General features: G+C 35.9%; 3 protein-coding genes across 5 annotated transcripts in view; 2 read left to right on the forward strand and 1 right to left on the reverse strand.

The window, feature by feature from the left end:
- Positions 1-883, forward strand: part of LOC113232361 — a 3473-nt gene extending 2590 nt beyond the window's left edge. Inside the window, exon 3 of the mRNA XM_026467040.1 lies at positions 27-883. Within this exon, the coding sequence (XP_026322825.1) occupies positions 27-516 (490 nt within the window). The 3' untranslated portion in view covers positions 517-883. The remainder of the gene's footprint in view (positions 1-26) is intronic.
- The window catches only part of LOC113232362 (zinc transporter ZIP13 homolog), a 63741-nt gene extending 43626 nt beyond the window's left edge, over positions 1-20115 (reverse strand). The window contains exon 1 of the mRNA XM_026467041.1: positions 19501-20115. Coding sequence (XP_026322826.1) covers positions 19501-19684 — 184 coding nt within the window. The 5' untranslated portion in view covers positions 19685-20115. The remainder of the gene's footprint in view (positions 1-19500) is intronic.
- Positions 10226-16067, forward strand: LOC113232363. Of its 3 annotated transcripts, none has more exons than XM_026467045.1 (3): positions 10226-10405; positions 11240-11369; positions 15081-16067. In XM_026467045.1, the coding sequence occupies exons 1-3, from the start codon at positions 10294-10296 to the stop codon at positions 15115-15117; spliced, it is 279 nt and encodes a 92-aa protein (XP_026322830.1). In that variant the 5' UTR covers positions 10226-10293; the 3' UTR covers positions 15118-16067. The 3 variants fall into 3 exon arrangements, with proteins under 3 accessions (XP_026322830.1, XP_026322828.1, XP_026322827.1); XM_026467043.1 differs by lacking the exon at positions 15081-16067 and adding an exon at positions 14632-14759; XM_026467042.1 differs by lacking the exon at positions 15081-16067 and having other exon boundaries at positions 10265-10405; positions 11240-12627.
- Positions 20116-21118: the final 1003 nt, after the last annotated feature.

Below are 21118 nucleotides of genomic sequence, written 5' to 3' on the forward strand. Positions count from 1 at the left end.
CCTTGTGGATGCGGACCTTGTGGATGCGGACCTTGTGGATGCGGACCATGTGGATGTTGCGGTCCTTGTGGACCTTGTGGCGTGTGCCCATGGCCAGGTGGCTGCGCGCCTTCTGGGTTCCCAAGCTGCGGGTGTATCACTCCGTGCGGCCCTTGTTGCGTTGGCGGCCCTTGCGGACCGTGTTGCGGCTCCTGTGGCCCACCAATAGTTTATGGATCATGTCCTTCTTGTCTTGGCTTTGTTAGTGGCCCAAACAGGCCTCCCTTCGGGTGCAATCCTTGTTTATGTGGTTGCGGACCATGCGGCCCTTGTTGCTGTGGCTGTTTAGTAAGTCATTGCGCAGACCCTTCGAACATTTGCGATTCTCAACCCACTGTGAAAATTTCGTTGTCACCGCCAAAATGTTCGCCTTCTTTTGAGACAGAAAGAGACCCCACATCTAATAGACAATACTTTGAGATCCTTACCAACAATAGGGTACCAAAATGTCCGACAGACGCCGAAAAACTTCCGTGAAAGCATACAGGACAGCTCGCATTTCTCCTGAGCCTATCGCCTCGAAACGTCGTGTTGAACCGTTCAAAGCATGTGAAATCTTGGCCTATATCCGCTATTTTGCTACCACAATGTCAGAAGAAATATCTTTACAATCATTGGACGAGACGCGTAATGGAGCTTTTAGTTTTATGATCACCTGTAAAATCGTTGAACTAGAACGTCAAAACTATACATTAGTTAAAATTGATATTGATTCAACGATTAACGCAAACAACAAATTTACGATAACTTATTTCAAGATTATTTTAGTACGAAATTCTCTAACTATCCATTATTTCTATCATAAAGAATGTGTTGTAATAATTCACTTAAGTAATCAAGATAAAAATACAAACTTACAAAAAGTTAGTGGTTTTTCTTTCGAATTCCTAAACTTAGTGTTTCTACCTAGTGAAGAATGATGAAGTTGGGAACCACTCGATATGAGAAATTTGTGAATCGAAACGGCTACCAGACTTTGTAAATGAAACCACAACATATTACAAACATATTTTTTTGTAATTATTCCGAACGCGGTTAGCTTTATTTCATTAGTGCAATGACTTCTTTGGTATAAATTTGTAGCACAGAAATATAAAACCAATGATTTTATAAAGCAGAAGTCTCGTAACTATTGTTAGAATAATTCTTGCATAATTATGTATTGCTTTGGCAGAACTTTGTGGTCAATTCATGTTCTCTTGCACGCTATTGTCCGCTTATAACCTTAGCTCTCACTGCCTTGGGTTGGCTGGAAGAGATCTCTTTTAGAGATAAGTCCTCACTTTCTGTTAATCTAATATTTCTGTTATATTTTATTTGGTGCAATAAAGCATATAATAATTATAAATAGGTAAATCCTGTTGGTATTACACAATGTTATGTAGCTAATTCGTTTCGTAGCCAAGTCGCCACCTAAACGAAGTGCTGTGGAATATCCTTTTTTTGAGTGTCTGGAAGAAGTGCCTTTACCTTTTCCTTGAAAATGCATTTAAAGTTTTTCTTTTATAATAAGTGCCGGGACGAACAAGTCGTTAGGCGTGCTAAGCGACACGCCTATCCATAACAGTTGCAATGCCACTAATTAAGAGCGAAGTGTATTCGTAAGAAGATCGAACAAAGGCCAGGAAAGTTCTCGCAAGCATCATTGCACTTACACATTACACTATTTGTACACATTCGATTTTTACAGTGATTTTTCGCCGATTTCTTGGTATTGACTGGGTATAATGTCTTGAAAAGTAGATGTTTAACAATTTTATCATAACACGAGCTATTTTCAACCATTACTTCAATGGATTTTTTTCTATATAAAAGAATAGACTATTTTGAATCATTCTTATTACGAGTGGCATAGTAGTAAATTTAAAACTCCACATTCTTGCCAAAACTTCACGAGAACAGCCAAACACGAGAGTGTAGTGACCATATTCGTTAAGTCTCGCCTATGTTCGTGTGGTCTCCACTTCGTGTCGGTATTTCGGCCCCGAATCAAAGGGCTCTCGTATAGTTTGTTTGCGCGAGACCCTTTCCTCCAAATTCCCGCCACGGCAGTCCGCCGGCAGTAACCGCAATGTTCTGTTGCGATGTATTGATGTCATCCACCATCCACGTCTATTCCAACGTCTCTTAATAAGTTTTTTTTCTCGAATTAACAAAAAATTATAATATGCTATGGCACATAATGCTGTAGCAATAGATGCCTCTAACACGTCCGTCTTGTATCACTACCGAACGGACAACTGTGCGGGCGAGAATGTAGAATGCACTTTATGTCTAAGTGTCGAGCTCTTAGGATTTTGGGATTGCCAGACGTTGCCAATTGCAAAAGAAGTCCGTTTTCTTCTCAGGATGCTGCGAGAAGCCGTTGAAATCAAAAACATCCTAATTTCAACGTTGATTTCAAGAAAGGTTTCTCTGTACCCAAAATTCCCACTGGTTCTGTTGTACAGTTGTGTTGACAGAACTATTACACGTTTTTTCTCATTTGTTCTGTTAATAAATAGACAGTTTTTTTCACAGAACTACTGAGCATTTTCTCTGCCACTAATTCTGTTATACAGTTCGGTTGACAGAACTATTGGTACTTTTCTTCCCATTAGTTCTGTTGATAAATAGACTACCACTAGCTTAGGATCCAGTATTTGCTCTGAAAAATCCCACTGAGACATAAACTGCAGTACTACTCATTACTATGTTTTAAATTATTTCTAATTTACTTTATTAAAATAAATTTTAATAAAATCAATTCATACGTAAAAAATTACATTACTAAAATAGAATATTTGCAAAGCGTAGGGAAAATCGGAAAAGCGGAATCGGAATCTTTGGTAAATTAAGAATTAGTATCGAAATTAATACATTTTTAAAACTATAGTTCAGAATAGGGTGGTAAAGACCCCATTACCTTGATTTGTTTGCAACATTGTTTGATAAACAAATATGTGCATTTCAGATTCGAAACAACATTTTCATTTCCAATGTTAAGAAAGCGTTACTGACTAACATACACATTGTTGATTGCCTATAATTGTATATCATAAAATTATCGATTTTCATTGACATCAAGGATGCAAGAAAAAGAAGACTTCCGTAATATGAAGATGAATAAGTATTTTTTTTATTTTGCCGCCATAACTACAGTTGTTAAAAATAAACGATGTACATATTTTGCATACCCTCGGATAAACTGCTCTAAGAAACTTTTTAATACCTTATTGTGATGTAAAAATAAATAAAAAAAAATATATAAAAACCTACATATCCATCTTTTGCAATGTCCATCAAATCTTTTTTAAATTGGTGCAAAAAATTTTGTTCTAACTGTTTATTTTATATGTTTTTAGTAACCTGTATAATTGTACTGATTTCTGAAAATCCACTACAATTAATTGATTTTTGGTGAGAATGCATTGTGCATCTACCACAGACGACAAACTTATATATCTCGAGGAATACCAGCAACGAGGTTAAAGTGTTTATGGAACAGTGTCCCGAATTGAGCAGGAAAATCGACTGACCGGCATCGAGATCACGGACGGCTTTTATTGTTTTATGTAGTTTAGATGTTTTAGAATTGCTTTGAAGGTTTATCAAAAATTTATTATAAATATTAGTGCAAAAACTCGCAAATCTCGCAGTGCTCGTAACTTCTACGCAAATCTCGCAGTGCTCGTAACTTCTATACTTGAAACTCCAGTTTGTACTAAAGACTTTTTATTCTAGTTGAGTGTAGTTATTAGATACGACGTCACGGTAGGAGCACATGGATATATTAGTCCTCGTGCTCCGTACTAGTAGGAGCACCCACTAGGAGCAAGAGAAAACGGCCAATAAGACGGCATAAACTAAATAAATAAATAAAATGAAAAGACATTTATTTATATTTAAAAAAACAGTAATGTGGACAATGATTGCACAAAAAGAAGGAAGACTCAGCATTGCTGATTTTCAGTCCTCACCTGTAGCTATTCGCTGCCTGCATCAGACCGGCAAGCGAAGTGTTCCTACACTAAACACCAATTAATTATACAGATTATGTACTGCACTTTATGTAAGAGGTATAAAAATTAAAAAATTGTAATTTAAAAATTCGAAATTTTATTTACCAAGTGTTGCTAGGGGTTTTAACTACGGACCAATTGCTACTCGATTTTTGCAAAGACAGGAACCGTTGATTTTCTTTTTTAAAGAATATAACGGTTTGGCATTTTTTACCGAAGTCTGCAGGTCATTCCAGCACTTACGCGAATCAGAAGCTGCCACTGAAAAAAGTAAACGAGGAAAGCTGCCCCTTGAAGAGTAAGAAGAATAACTAATAAATGTAAATTTTGGTACCGCTGAGACTTAACATTGCCTCTGCAGGTCACTCCAGCTATGTTTTCGGGCCAGATACTCCAGGGTAGAAGAAACTCTTAGCGCCCAGTTACACGAGAAGAAAGTTTTCACGCGGCCGCCGCGCGGCGACCGCCCAGTTACCACGCCTTCATATACATTAATTTCGAATCTGAATTCTATTTATTATGCAACAACATTCAAATTCCTCTCAATAAAATTACCGAACGGCCGCCGCGTAGACCAAATTTAAGCTAGGCTAGCCCGCGTGTCCGGTACGCTCGTTTAAATTAAAAAATAGAGCATATTTTGCCAGGACGCACGCGGTCGCTGCGCGGCGGCAACGCGGGCTCCGCCTTTCGACCGCGACCGCTGCGCGCGGGTGACCGCGTTGAAATTCGTATCGAATAAATGCGCCCTTAAGATATATTAGTGTACTAGGTATATTATATTAGTGAATCTTGATGAGGAAACTGTAATACCACGTATTGCAGGTGTAGACTACGAAACTCTGGTAAGGATGACCATAAAAACAGATTATTACGATTTTTTTTTGTATAATATCAAGTGACGGGACGTAAAAGTCGTGCGCCTGGTGGTAAGCAACACGCCTATTCCATAATAGTTGCAGTGTCACTCAGAGCTTTAAATTGCAAAGATGTGAGAGGGGCACTGCCACTGCGCCCGTCACACCCTGAGACATAAGTTGAAAAGCCCCATGTGCCTGTAATTTCATCAGCACCCTTACCCTTCCAAACCGGAACGAAGTCATTTTCACATTAGGTACTGCATGGCGGCAGAAATAGGTAAGGTGGCAGTACTTCCCTGGACGAATTCTTTCACACGGAGCTCTACTGCTGCTAATATATTATATATTTAGGCGAACGAAGGTTAAATTATGTATTTGCAATTGGTAAACCGATGTAAACTGTACACAGTAAATCCTGCTGCAATGTGTGATCATACCTTACTCTATTCTTAACTGAAACTCTCTCTTTCTTTATGTAATATTGTGTGGTTACCTATCAGAAGTCCGAAATGACATTTTCCAGAAATAACGTTTTGCTCGAATCTTCATAACCTCGACAGTAATTTTGAGAGGTAAATGTTTTTTCTTTTAAACCTAACCTAACCGAACCTAATCGTGTCTTTGCGAGAAACATCCAACATATCCTGAAAGAACTAACATAACAAAAGTGACTCCGTGGCCGAACGGTTACCATACCAGACTGCCAAGGTTCGATTCCCGGGCCGGGAGAAATATCTGTATGGCCTACATTAAAATTTATTTCTCTCGAGTTTGGGTGTAAATTGTGGTTGTCTATGTGTGTGTCCATGGCATCCGCGACACAGGGTTTCCCTAGTGCGGGGTTATGTTGAGTGTGTGCGTTATTGTTACATTGTTATTGTAATGAACAATGGTTTCGTTATAATTCGGTTTTCGGGGTAATGAAAATTCGAACAAACGTTATTTCGGAAAAAATAAATTTTATAAATAGTTTGTGATAGGCTACCAATATTGTGTACATTTCCTATGCCATATGCATACCAAGAAATAAATCTAATTTATTACTTCTTAAAACAATACAAGACACTTTTCGTTCATTGTAATAAGAGAGCGTTGTAGTAATTCGATAATAGTGACCGGTAGCTAGCACAACAGGGCGCGACTTGTGCGAGAGCGATATAAGTTTTTTTTATAATATCAAGTGATAGGAAGGACTAGTCGTGCGCCTTATGGTAAGCTACACGCCTGTCCGTAACAGTTTCATTGCCACTAAGAACTTTAAATCGCAAAAATTTTAGGGGCACTGCCACTGCGCCCGTCACTCTGAGTCATAACTTGACAAGTCTCACGTGCCTGTAATTTCACCAGCACCCTTCAAAAGTAAGGCCCGAGATCTGTTATTCTCGCATAGAGAATAACAATATCTCGCGCGCCTATGTCGCTCTCGCGCAAGTCGTGATCTGTTGTGTTGAGCTCTACAGGATAGAGGAGTGGTCCTCCGATCATGTAGAAAGAATGTATTGATAGATTTACGGCACAAAATAGAGCGAATGTTGACGGAGGCGTGGGGAAAAATACACCTCAGTGCACTTACTTCGATCAGATTGGGGATGGCCTTAAAATAACTCGTTAAAAGTATCAGAAATAAACGGGCATGTCTGAAGAGACTGATGGAAGTGTAGAAGGCGAAGGAGAAGTTTGTCAGACGCGTAGCAGGTGGAGATACATAGTCTCTGACTACCCCAGTGGGAGACAGTAGGTATATGTATGTAATGTTAATTAAAACAATTTAAAAAATGTATTTTCTTTCAACAATCTAGCCAATTAAAATCCAGAAATAAATTTCCTTTGTTCCCTTCCCTCCTTCCAATCCGCAATCGATTCTTAACATCATCTCCCGATCAATGTTGTATTTGCTACTGATTACTATACTCAATGAGTGCTAGTCCAATCCAGGATTAGAGAATAAATATTATGACGGCAAGTGTTCTGCCCTCAATTATTGTAATTATCAACAAAGACGCACCGAAATCAGAACGCGGGGCAATAATAGCCCAAAGGCCTAAATTTTTGCAATTTATGTGGGACAGCAATGCTTACGCGAAATCTTTATACCCAATTTAAAGGAATTTGGTACTTTACAGACCCACATAGTGCTGCGAAGATTTTGTACACGTTTAGTTAAGTAGTATTTTGATTCATGTTTGGATTCTATTAAGCGTTTTTTTATGTATTGTTTTTCTAATGGGGCCATAGACATATATCTAGATAGACGCCGCAAGTGTACGAACTTCGCGTGCCCAAAGTAAGTGAAATTCACTTACTGGCTGCTGCTACATTTCAGAACGCGCTCGACCGTTATTACCAGTCGGAAACGCGAAAAATGCATAATTGTGCCAACTGCGAAATCACCACACCTGCGGGTAAACGGGTAAACTGGGACGTTTCCATCCAGGGGCAAGTGATTTTGTAATCAGAAGATGCATAATTTATTTTAAAAACAATTATTTTTTACATTTTCATTTGTCTTACTATTCATCAATTTGATCAATTACCAACAGAAAACCATCTAGTAAAATTAATTAAGGCAGTCGCAAGTTCATATATTGACATGCGTTTTCATTATTGAAGTTAATCGATAAGATCTTCTATTACAAAAAAATGTTATATAATAAGCTCATTTTATTGGAAGGACAATAATTTTAATGTTCGAAGTCAATTAAAAATTAAAGTCTTAATTTTTTTAAAGTAATCAACATTTTTTTAAAACAAGTAAAATAAACGACTTACTATCTCATTCTAGAATTTTTCTAGTATATTAATTTTACGACTACTTGTAATCAACAAATACATGAAAATTATTATATTTAGAATCGATTAATTTGATGGAATACACGTAATTAATACGCGTGTTTACGCGTATTCCGTTCAATCAATCGACTTAGAGCGAGCGGAAGGAGGTTTCCATCACTGAATAGTTCTTGCGACGTCATAGTGGGTATAAAAAATGTGGCACGCTTGGTTTTCATACAAATTGCTGTACTTGCGGCGTCTACCTAGATATATGTCCGTGAATGGGGCTAACATATTCAATAATGATCAAAGCTCCTAATAACTACAGAGTTAAATAAATAATACTCATAACATACTTGTCCTGAATTGGATTATAAAACTGAAATTTCTGTAATTTTAAAATTCGTAATGTACTTTACCTCGAATTTTCTCAAATTTATATACCTATACAATCTCATAATATGTATCACCACAATTTTGTTATTCACTTACTCATCGATATTCATAGTAATCCAAAATCTAAGGTAATTTTAGCAAACCTAGAAACTTTAAACAATAATTAAATTTTTATACTCAAACTGTGTCAAAGAAATTGTATATCAAAATTCATTCATGTTCATGTAATTTATAAATTGTAAGTATGTACAAACCTAATAATTTTGAATTGCCGTTGATCAATTAGCTTGTACATGTACTTTCTGAAATAAATAATTATTATTAATATTTTTTCCCATCTTATTCTATGCGGCCTCTACCTGAGCTAATAACTGTCGATTGGATACAAACTTCAAAGAATTTATTTTTCTTTATTAATACTTTTTTAAGGGTTAAGATAAATATTGTTCTGTTTATTTTTGGCTAAAACTCTATCCGCGAGGAGCCAACAGTCAAATAATTAGTTAATTCTTTGTTTTCAGTTCTCGAATCAAATTGTAATCTGTCAAATCCTCGGTCACGTTATTGATGTCATGCTATGTTACTATCTTTATGATATTATAATGGAACGCACTGAAAGCCTGCCATCTTAACGATGTTGTTCCAAAGTTCTTGGTACGTTCGTTTTAGTTCTCCTGAACGACCAATAGATGGAATGTGCATTTCTTATAATCTGTCTTTTTTTAACACAGAGTAAAATGACATTTGCAGGGTTGCCAGGTTTTATAAAATTTTAAATAGTCATGTACTTTTTGTCGAGTTTTAACACTGGGAAGTCTGAAATTTGAAAAAAGAAAAATGTCTGAATTGCGAACGTTACGACGTTGGAATGATTACTAATTCCGTTCTTACCTTCTTTAATATATTTTAACAGTTGGCCTTCTGGAATCAATATCAATTTTTATTCATATAGGTACATTTTAATAAGAACAGCTGACATCTACATATTTGAAATTTTATGCATAAACCCAATGTCCATCTTGCTATTATACACCCGTAAACTTAACATGAGGGGAAATAGACAAGACTTGCTCCGGTCAGAAAACTTTTCGTATCGACTATGGCCTTACTCATAGCATGAGAAGACAAACGTAGGAATAAATGCGCTTTTGACCATCTCATCTAATGGAAAGTGACGATGAGGTCGACAATGAACCATGCACACCTATATAATGCCTATTCACTCTTGCCTAGAAAAAGGTCAAGTTACAGCGTTTATGGAGCAATTCTGCAGCCAGGGAATTCCACTCCAATGCCATACGCCATATAAATGGGGAAGCGTAACGCTTCGTGCGAATCTTGGATATAATCTACAGCATAGGGGAGGACCCTTCGCCTACGTCTAGTCCTCCGATGATAGAAAGGGGTTTTCGGAATGATTTCATGAAATTCCGTCGCACACTCTCCGTGACATATATCCTATAATATTTGATAATCAGGCAACTTTATGGCGGTGTTCAAGGTTTGCTATAATTTATTTAGTATATGTAAAATTGCTATAATTATATTTCTTATTAATTCTCCGTTCCTTCATTTCTCCGTATACAGTTATAGGAGAATAACCATGATTAACATCTTGTCTACTGCTTGGAGAGTGGCCGAGATATTTCTCTACAAAGTTTTCCTAAGTGAAGAGACGAACAAGACGTGTGTACAGACACTAGGCGGTGGTATACGCCTGTCCCTAACAGTTGCAGTGCCGGTCAGAGCTTTAAATCACAAAGATTTGACACAATCAGTGATTGTGTCGTCAGATCGGGCGTAGTGACGCCCGACACCCTTAGATAGAAGTTACAAGCCTGTAATTTCACCAGCCCCCTTACCCAGTGAAGGCTAAGTATACAGAGTATGACCGACATGCTGTAGTAATTGTCTTCGTTTGGTATTTGTGTACGCGACACATAACGGTCATTTTTGAGACAACGCGTTGCAACGTTGTAAATTTGTATGTATGTATTTTCGAGCTAACATTCAGCAAGCAGGACGAGTTGTCACATGATACTTTGATTTTTAGACAGTTAACCGCGTGCAGATGGCTGCACATGTATTATTTTTAACAAAGACAAAGTATGCACTCTATTTTCTCTATTCATTGTAGTCTACTGAAACACCCATCATCAACCACTACCATCTATAACAAAAAATAAAAAAATTACGTTTAAATTAAAAACTTAAGCTTTGTCAACATGGCTTTAGTTCTGAGGAACGCTATTTTACCAAGAAATATATTTTCCTTAAAATATTTTAAAAATCGCTCCATCACTACCATGATGCAAAAAAGAAAGCCTGTCCTGCTGCGTAAGTACTATGATATTTCTCCGTTTCCACCTAACGTCGCGCAAGCCCAGATGATTATGATTACCTATGGTCGTGATTACGACCTCTGGTCGCGTAGCTTGCAAACAGGTTTTCATGGTTTCTCCATCTCTAAGGTCTCGGGTCCGATCCTTGGTTGGTTCTATATTGTCGCGGTTTTGGGTGTTTGTGGTACCGTCGTAGTTTCCGATTTACATACGCAAGTACTTTAGTTACTTTGGAATCAAAGCAATGTATGTGACGTTCTAGTATCAGCAATGTAATGCAGAATAAAAAACGCATTGATGTAATGCACACGAGTCCAAAAAGATTATACTGTTACCTACCCCACCCCTTTACCGACATTTTAGTTCTGAGAACCATCTTACGCATTGAACAGAAAAATATAAAACAGTTCTGTACTATGACTCGAATAAAATTCAAGTCGAACCATAATCTGCGTTTATTTGCAAAGCAGTCTTTGAACCTCTAGACCATCGTGTCTTGATATTGCAACTTGTATTTGTATTCTGTATTTAAGAACGTGTATGTTCAAAGATCGAATTACTTAAAAACTTTAACTATCCACTAAAGATGCAACCAGGAAGCATCAGGAAATCATAGTAAAAAAATATTACAGTTCTCCACATTTTTGTACTCGGAACCAAAATATCGTTTAAGGGGTCAGGGATATTTTGAGGCACGGACTGTACAACAATTTTACAAACACGTTTGTCGTGATGAATTTTTTGAAGTTCTCCAACATAGCGAACTATTTTAGGATCGCATCCATAATTGATTTGGAAGAAAATTAATAGCTTCATATAATTCTTGCAGCCATGGCCATTTCCCATCGACCCATGGCGATGGCCATTCCGAAGAGATACATGAAAACTGGAGAAGTGAAACGGCTGCTGTCTGTCAGGCACCGCGACTGCCAGCAGAAGACATCGTTGCGTTACAGCAGGTCGTGCCCCAACCTCATACCACATGCTAAAGTTCACACGCTATTTCGGCACTACAGTCCCTGCAGAACTGAGCCAGTTGGTGACGAAGCCAGTACATCAGTTTCTCCCGCGAGTCATTCTGACAAGCCAAGGGCAGAGCTTGGCATAGCGCTCGCATGCAAGTGTCCCTGTCCTTTCCCTTGCGGCCCTTGCGGCAACAGTTGCGGTTGCTGCTGTCTGCCTCCGCCTTGCAACACTCCTCCAAAATGCATTCAATATATGACCGGCTACTATTATTACCCTTACGGCTTTTGGTTCTGTGGACCTTACCACGTCTCAGGTTGCTGCTGCCCTGTTGGCGCCTGCGCCAAATGTCCTTGCCCTTGCCCTTGCCCATGAAGTCTTATTCTTCGCCCCAAATTAACTTGAAATTTAATCCTATATTCATCATGAAATTTTATACATTTTGTATAAATGTGTAGAATTTCTAAAAAAACTATTAAATGAACTTAAAATAGGAAATTTAAACAGCAAACAGATGTCGAAATGTTTAGGGTTTCATAATCCGAATGGTTTGTGCTGTGGCGCCTGTAACTGCAACCCTAAACATTGTGTGTGGAGTCCTTATTGTTTTGGCTTTTTAGTGGCTTAAACTTTCTTCGGGTATAACTTGTTAATGTGGATATGGTGATAGTTGATGTGTGTTGAATGTGGCTGAGGTGGAGGTTGGCTTGATGCGGTTCATGCGTTCCATAGTACTGTTAAGAACTTTTTTATATTTTTCTATTCCGTGATTCTAAGTTCAAACTTGCAGACATCAAACCCCGATTGAAATTTCTTGATCCCTAAGAGAATTTTCCGCCCTCTTTAGACAAGGAAAGTCACAAGCAGTAGACAATACTTTGTTATTCTTGCCAAATGTGACTATGAACTATCCGAAATACGCCGATAAGTAGAATCACGCATAATCATTGCATTTCTCTTCATTTCTTTCTGCAAAAAACGCAAGGCAACTCGCAATTCTTTTTCGCCTTTACCCACTGACCTACTAACAAATGGACGTCGGGTTCGCGCTACAGAGTGTCAATCGCGCAAAGTCTTCGTTTGTTCGAATGACAGCGCGGTTGTCAATCATGCAGTACTATAATAACAATAACTTGTAAAAGTTACTGCAGTAAAGTGTAAAAACAGGATTTTGTATCATATTTTTACTAAACAAATGTGTTATCACAGTTATCACTTAAAAGTTATTTTCTACAGTTGTATAGTATTTAATTTATATATAAATTAATCGAAAATATAAATCACAAAGCAAAACAAAAAAAATCAAATAGCTAACTGTCCTTTTTCTACACATTGCATGCGCAAAATATGGAAAGAGTCCCAATACGTTAATTTCAAGAAGTTCATATTAACTTCTTGATCATTTTCAATTGTTCGAACTTTAAGCGATTGAAATAATTGGAACAAAGAAACCATATAATCGCGTTGATTTTAATCTTATTTTTATAATAACTATTTATTAATAACTAACAAAATATTGTTGCTTGGGATTACATATCAGAAAATACATTTGCCCAAAATAACGTTAGCTCGAATTTTCAAAATGTCAAATGTATTTTTTTAGGAATATTACAAAACAAAAGCTAATTTTGGCTTTGTGAGAAGCATCAAAATTAATTGAAAGCGTAACGGTTTTATTATAAATCGGTTTTTCGGAATTACGGATATTTGAGATTACGTTTAGCTAGAATACGGTACATTTCTTATAGTATACGCTTGTTTTCACATTTGTAATATTTGTATGAATGTATCTGCCCAACTCTTTATTATTTCTTGAAGTGAATTTGTACAAAATTCGACATAATAATGAACATAAAAATTAATTAATATTTACAATAAAGGCTGCTCCATTGCTCTTGTGTTCAAGTAATTTTCAGTCGAAGCTAAATATGGTGCATTTTGTTAAGCTTCCAGTAGAAGCTGAATATGGTGTTTTTGGGCCTTTTCAATTGTTGCAAGCAAATTAGGCAGTACTGCAATGACGTTACAATTCAAATTAAATATTTTGCTTTTTTTATATTTCGTTACATGTCGGAAGTTAACCTACACAAACGTATAGATTAACTTCGGACATTTTTTTTGTGGTTTTTGTATTAGACCCGACGTCCATTTGTTGGTAAGTCAATGCCTTTACCGCATTCCTCATGCATTCACTGTTGTGAATAAGAATCACAAGTCAAATATCTCGATTCTTGTGACTAAGTCTAGTTTTAAATCTGGAATGGTAAAAAGATTCAACGCAAGTGAAAACCTAACTCTGGAAACTACCACAAAATTGGTATATTGTATATTGGTAATTAATGAGTAATAAGCGTAAAAAATTACTGCAAAATCGTTGAACCACATTGTTAGAACTATGTATTAGTTAAAATTTACCGTAATTTGACGATGAGTGGGAACAATAAATTTACTTACCTACTATAAGTCAAACAGTACTAAATGCGAAGGACTCCACTCCATTTTCAATTCAGTACCTAACGCTGATTTCAATTACGAAAAATGTGTCGTGTTAATACATAGAATAAACGAAAAAAAATAAAAAAATCGAAAATGTTCTAGTGGTTTTGTTCAACCTAGTCCTTTTTAGAGCGAGATTAGCAAGTATTTGTTAAAGCAAAAATATTTTTTTTATAGTATCAAGTGACGGGACGAACAAGTCGTGCTGGTGATGGTAAGCTACACGCCTGTCCATAGCAGTTGCAGTGCCACTCAGAGCTTTAAATCGCAAAGATCTGAGGGGCACCCTGAGACACGTTGACAAGTCCCATGTGCCTATAATTTCACCAGCACCCTTACTCTTCAAAACCGGAACACAGTAATGCTGACATTACTGCTTGGCGGCAGAAATAGTTAAGGTGGCAGAACTTCCCTAGACGAACTCTTTCACAAGGAGCTCTACTGCTACTAAATTAGTTACTGTAACTAATTCTAATTAGTCTTGTTTTTCTGCAGCAAAAATAATACGTTTACTGTTCATGATTTGAGCTGAATAAATAATAATACAATACCATTTTGCTCTGGATCTTGAATTTGTGCATAAATTTTAGAATTCGCTAAAACACTAAAACAGTAAGGACCGTTTCACATGCGTGATTTAGCACCACGCTAGCGAATCAATTCGGCATTTTAGCTAGTCATATTAGTTGCATGGCGTAAGATAGTTTTTGCGCTGCGTTACCAAATTACTAAAAGTGTTTGTATGAAACGGTTCTATCACAGTTTGGGAGAACAGGTGAAAACCACAGGAGCTTCTCCGCACGACACGATCATTTGTTTCTTGTACGTCTGGCGCACCCTGGACAGCAATCAGCGAGTACAAAACGCCGATTGACACATCCTTTCACCACGTTGGCAAGCATTATAGTGTTTGCCATCGATACTATACAACAGGAAGATTTTATTCTGTATGCAATTGTTACGTCTATTGATTTTACATCTTGTCTAATACATGTGGACTCATACGTTTTTTTCTTTTGTACACAACTACAAGAGGTTATGGGCATCAGTTTATAAAATGGAAAATCCGTCCTCTATCCCTTTAGTGACCGCGGTATCTACAGTTACGCCATGTGCGACGATAACATCTTCCCAGTCATTTGCCAAATTAATAGGAAGAAGCAACAACGACAGCTGGGGCTTTGCAATAAAAATGTTGTTGATTGACGCAGATCTCTGGGACTCCATCGCGCAGCCGCTAAAGGTTAGTGAGAAAAAGAAGAACCCAGAAGAATTTCACCGTAACGAGAACGTGCGAAATCAAAAATATGTCTATAGTATTTGTGAAAACGTCTATCCAATCATAGTAAGCTGCGACACGGCTGAGCAAACTTTGAAAGCATTCGAAAAAGAATACGCTGACAGCAGCCTCAGCAGACGTCTACCCTTATTAAAGAGACTGTTTAATGGTAAACTCGAATCATATCTGAGCATCGCATAGTCATATATACATAAATTACATTCGTGATACTCGACAAAAACTATCGGCTGCAGGAAACCCCATGGAAGATGAGCTTATTGCAGTAGTAATGCTCTCTGGATTAACAGAAGAGTACTTGCGTATTGAACACTCCGGATCCGGAAGAAGCATAATGTTGGATTAAAACGTTAAGTTGGAAAAACTGTAGTGACGTCTCGATTACAACAGCCTTCAAAGTTTACTAACACCGTTCTACCGATTTAAGCCGCTAGTTTGTAGACCTTTCGGTTTTACAATTATGGTATTGGCGCGCTATTATAGGTTTTTAGAAGTACACGAGCAGTTAGTATCTTCTTTAAAGATCACAAGGTTTTAAAGTAGACTATTGATATTGATATGGCTACTCAGTAAAATAAGGAACGGATTTTTTATGCTTTTGACTGTATCAGGAGTGTTTGTCTCGTCTTATTGAGATGACACGACTTACTGTTATGAGAATTCTCATAACGGCCTAAGAGCTACTTTAGAAATACATTTCTCTACTGTAGAAATAGCGTTCCAAAGTCTGTAGTAAAATCTATTCAACAGCTCAAGGATTTAGAAACATACTCTATATACGCCTGAAGCATTTTAAACGAAGCTAATCAACTCCATTCAAACACTTCTAAATAGAATGGAAATAAACGATTTTATATGTTATTTTTTTATTATTACTATCATGCCTTATCATATATCACTCTCATACTTCAACGTATTTACTCAGGAAATAGAACGTAATTGTGATTTCAAACCGCAGGGTGATAATAACTACTATAGACAGAAAAATAACACGTGGCAGTACAATGTTACATTCGGTCGATCTTCGCTTTTTCAAATGCCACATCCCGTAATGCTGCAGCGACGAATTTTTATTAATACTTAATTGTTCTCACTGTCAATATTTTTGTCCATTTTATTACAATACATGCGAATAATTCAATAAAACACTTGGAAAAACATTTGTTTTGACATTTGATGTACTTCCTTTGACAACCGTATCATGTACCTCATGTACTGCGAAATGGACACAGTTGGCATTTAAGATGACGTTACGTATTTTCGATTCCCGTGTTTGACACGGACCAATATAATGCTATCTCTTTTGGCTTAATACGGCACGCAAGAGTTAAACAAAGACAATAACATGTTTACGTTTTCAATGTCGAAATGCATCACATACGTATAACGTCGGATTATATATGTCAACATAACATGTCCTTTAGTTTCAATAGTCTAAGTTTTATAGCCAAGAAACGACGAACTTGAACTGTGAAATTGACAAGAGAAGTGAAATCCGTCGCGGCGACATAGATTGCCCAATCATTGGCAACATTTTCCCAACCTACAAGACAATCGCTAACTATTTGTCAATAAAGTCTAAACAAACCGGGGTTAGCTTGCAACCTGTAAGAGTTTTGCATACTTTTCACATAAATGAAACAAATCCCTGTAAATAACTGACTTTACTTATGTGTAAAAATGCATCGAAAAAAATTTGTTTAATTTTATAATTATGAAAACAATTTGTTGCACCCTTATTTGGAATAATTAAAAAGTATTCATCATTTGTTTTCAAATTAAGACAATAACTTAGGGAATATGAATTTGCAACACAACATTTACTGGTAATTTTGAAAAATCTAACAATTCGCAGATTTTTATTTTACTCTAAGGAGTGTCATATTTAATTTCGACTCGACAGTACTTCGACAACACATTAATTCGATGGAACACTACTTCCACAAAACACATGTTCGGCAGGTCACTTGTCCGACAGATCGCTGCTTCGACGACAAACATCCGATAAGTCACTACACCGACAGAAAACTACTTCGACAACACATGTATTTGACAGGTCACTATTCCATCAGAATAGTGACCTTATTCTGCTTATTAATTATTTCTCAGAAATATTTATGTATACGAGATATTCCGCTCAAGAATGAAGTGCTCCTTAAGTAGTCTCTCAGTACAGCAAATATTTATATTTAATATTTTGTACTGTAGGGTCGAAATAGTGCTTGTCGAAATTAAATATGACACTCGACTTTAAGCGTAGTCTTACCAGGTTTGCAGATAAAATACTTTAAATATAATTGACATTTTTTTAAACCCTATACCCTATACCCTATATATATACCCTCTACGGTCATAGAAACCAGATTTTTTCGCATTTGCGGAGGTTATTTAAGGAACTATGTAGTAAAAGCTTTTCTTGTGATGGCTAGAAGAAAATGTTATGAATTTAAATATGTGACCTTATATAAATCCCAGTTGCATAGCTATACTCGACTCAACCTTTTTATGACAAATGATTTACGTGTTTACTTATGTTTATGTTTAGTTAATTACTGTAAATGTACGGTGTTGTGCAAAATAATAATAAAAAAATCTAGTGTAACTATAGTTACACTAGATTAGGTATGTGTTGTTATAACAACAGACTTAGTACATTTGTTGTACAGATAGTGTAGTACTCATCAAAGTTGTGTGAAATAACATGTGATAGATAACTACTAAACACATAGTACTGGCGAATTGCGAAATTTACATTAGTTAGATTTATATTAAAGATGAGACTTTTCACTAAATATATGATATGATTATTGCCAGTACAATAAACTGTTAAGTCTTGCTGCACCATCAGAAGTTGTTTCAGCAACGCCCAGATGATATTGTTGTAATGTAATTAAAAAATTTTACTAATCCAATGCCAAATTTATACAGCATGTAAAGAAGAACGATGCAAAATACAAAAAAAAACTTTAAACAGTTTTATCACTAAATCTCTGCGTACTTGCCATTAATTATGCAATTCCATTAATTTTTAAACATGAGACAGTGTAACCTGTATTAAGAAAACAATGAACAAACCTAGCAATGTTCTTTCCAAATTTCCTGTTTTCAAAGATCTATAATATTTACTGTAGCCGACGTGCCACAAGCAGGCACAGTTGGGTTGCAACTTGATTGCCTCAATTCCGTGAGAAAGTCATTGTTGTGAATACTGATGTGTGGCTTAGTGTTTGTAACCAATGTGTGGCATAGTCTTTGTAAGCACTTACTGGAAGTAAGTTTTAGTTATAGTAATGTGCTGTTATGTTTCATCAAGGTCTAAAGCGCCTTAATGTATGTGGGTCCATATTAATGTATAGTATTACTATGGCTGAATATCAACTTACTGAGGTAGATAGCCACCTGGCCTTTGACGAAAATGATGTGGGTTCATACATTACAGCTTTTAGATGAAAAAAATTAATGAAGTATTGATTGATTGGTATCCAATTTACTTTGGAATTCTGTTACAAACACCAAAATTTTTTTGGTTAATATACAGGAATGATTTTTCATATAACAAAGAAAGCAATGTTTATTGTTCATACATAAGTACACAATTTTGACAAAAGAATCCATACTAGGAACATCATATTAGTGGTTTAAAAATATTCAAAACAGTTGAAACTAATATAATCGCTAATATACCTATTTCAATATTTGTAAAGACAAGCTGAATATCTTAAAATACTTAAAAATGTTATTGTTGATATCGACACTTGAAAGGCAAAATAGGATAAGTGACACTTTAGGGTCATATTGAGTAATATATACCATTGAAATCAGAAACATTAGCTGATTCCAACGGTATATATAACTCAATATGACCAAAAGTGCCACTTGTCCCATTTTGCCTTTCAGGCATTGATATGTATGTGTACTATTTTGTTTTTGTATATTTTATTTGATAGACCTATTACATGTTAATTTTTATGCAATTTCATAGTTTGTATTCTGTAGCTATGATATAAATAAATATAAAGTCCGAATTTAATAAAGCAAAACACTATAAAGGTGACTTCAAGTGGTTTACATAATTATGTAGAAATAGAAAACAGTAACAGATTGACTAATTAGGTATACCTTTTATTTATATTATCTATAATAATTTATTATGGTTGTTCAAAAAACAAGCAGCAATGAGCAATATTCGTTTTATGAAAAAATTCGTGGCCATCCAATTAGACTCCAATTCAAGTTTCAATTAATTAAAAAAATAAAACAGTACTAGTCAAATTGTTTATTCTAACCACGTTGTAATATTACAAGCAAAAACAAATGCCAAAATTGATACTCACATCCGTCTTTGAAGGTAGCTGTTTCGTCGATCGGAATGATGAGAAGCGGCAGAATACCGCTGAGGCCGACAAGTACTGATGCTAGAGCGGCAAACAACCAAGGATGCTCATCCAATTCGTCCATAAAATTTACTAAATAATCCGGAAAATATCCCGCCAAAACTGAACTTCCCACGGTCTCCATTCTCAACAAATTTATTTTCGTGTTTTTAAAATTAGAATCACGAACTATTACTTACACTCAGTCTTTTTATTTTAGTGCAGTTGTTTTAACGTAGCGGTACTACCCGGCCCATTTCCACGAAATTTATAATTCGACTGCTATGGAGCATCCCGCGCAGCGAACTAATTCAATAATCAGCACTGAGATGTCGTATTATTTCCGTGATATTAATGCAGTTCAGACGAAATTATCAGCACAACATGAGTATCTGTCAATTGAAGCGCTTATCATCACTCCACACTTGAAATGAAAATGATTAATGGAACTAGACGGTAGCACTTTTTCATTTTTTACTTCACGATTTTGTGTATTTACGCAATTAAAATGAATAAAGTTTAAACAAGCATCGAAGCGCGTTCAAACGACCAAAAGCAAAACAATGAATGAGTGAGAGGCGTTTTTGTCATTGGTGAGAGGTGAGATTTGAAATGAACCCGGAAAGGAACGAAATCTCCTTCTGACTCTGAACGAATGATAGCTAATGAATGTTATGATTGAATGATTTTATGGTAAGTGTTGCCAGCGTTTGATCAAATAATTTCCTTTTCTGTTGGTTTGTGAATTAAATATATCTACCTAATTCATATTGTTATTTACGGTAATTACTTTATTAAAGTTGACATATATAAAAAATGTTTTACATATATACCCAAGTTACGTACGGAGACGTATGTACCTACATACGAAATATCAAATGCACGGTGCTACACAGAGTAGCTAGTTAGTTATTGGGATGCTCGGTAATATGTTTATATTTTAGTTATACACAATAAGTTCAAGGAAGAAATAATTTAGTTTAAGGGGAATTATTTCAATGTTTTTTATTAAACTTATTGTAGATTATGATTAAAAGTAAAAAATATTTATTTATGAGATTTTTGTGTTTATTTATAGGTATAGGAAATACATCTTATATATTTTTTTTATTTATTATATTAGTAAATAATTATGCGACTAGTAGCGGAGCTATTGTTCTTCCACTAAGCTATTAGTGGAAGAACAATAGCTCCGGAAACAATTTAGTTTAAGGGGCATTATTTCAATGTTTTTTTATTAGACTTATTATAGATTATGATTAAAAGTGAAAAATATTTACTCGATAACAAATTACTCACTTTTGCCAGATATGTATGTAACGTACCTATGTACGCACTTATAAAGTATGTTATTGAAATATATGCACATATTGTGAAAATCATGCATCATTTTAAAAAAAGTGTTGGATGTAGCTGTAATGATGATAATTATAAGGTACTAGTAGGTCCTTTCATAAAGTAATTCTGTTATATACGTCAAAATACAAGTATTTAAGTATTAACTTCAAAAGCAAAGAGATAAAAATGTTGTTTCTGATATCAGCAGAGCATCCGATGCGCTGTGACTGTGACACACATG

Source organism: Hyposmocoma kahamanoa, unplaced genomic scaffold, assembly GCF_003589595.1.
Source record: "Hyposmocoma kahamanoa isolate Upper Pololo Valley unplaced genomic scaffold, ASM358959v1 76, whole genome shotgun sequence".
NCBI lineage: Eukaryota > Metazoa > Arthropoda > Insecta > Lepidoptera > Cosmopterigidae > Hyposmocoma > Hyposmocoma kahamanoa.

Coding starts and splice junctions, on each gene's coding strand:
- LOC113232363 (XM_026467042.1), top strand. CDS start 10,294: ATGGCTTTAGTTCTGAGGAACGCTATTTTACCAAGAAATATATTTTCC. Junction 10,406..11,239: donor AAGAAAGCCTGTCCTGCTGC/GTAAGTACTATG, acceptor TAATTCTTGCAG/CCATGGCCATTTCCCATCGA.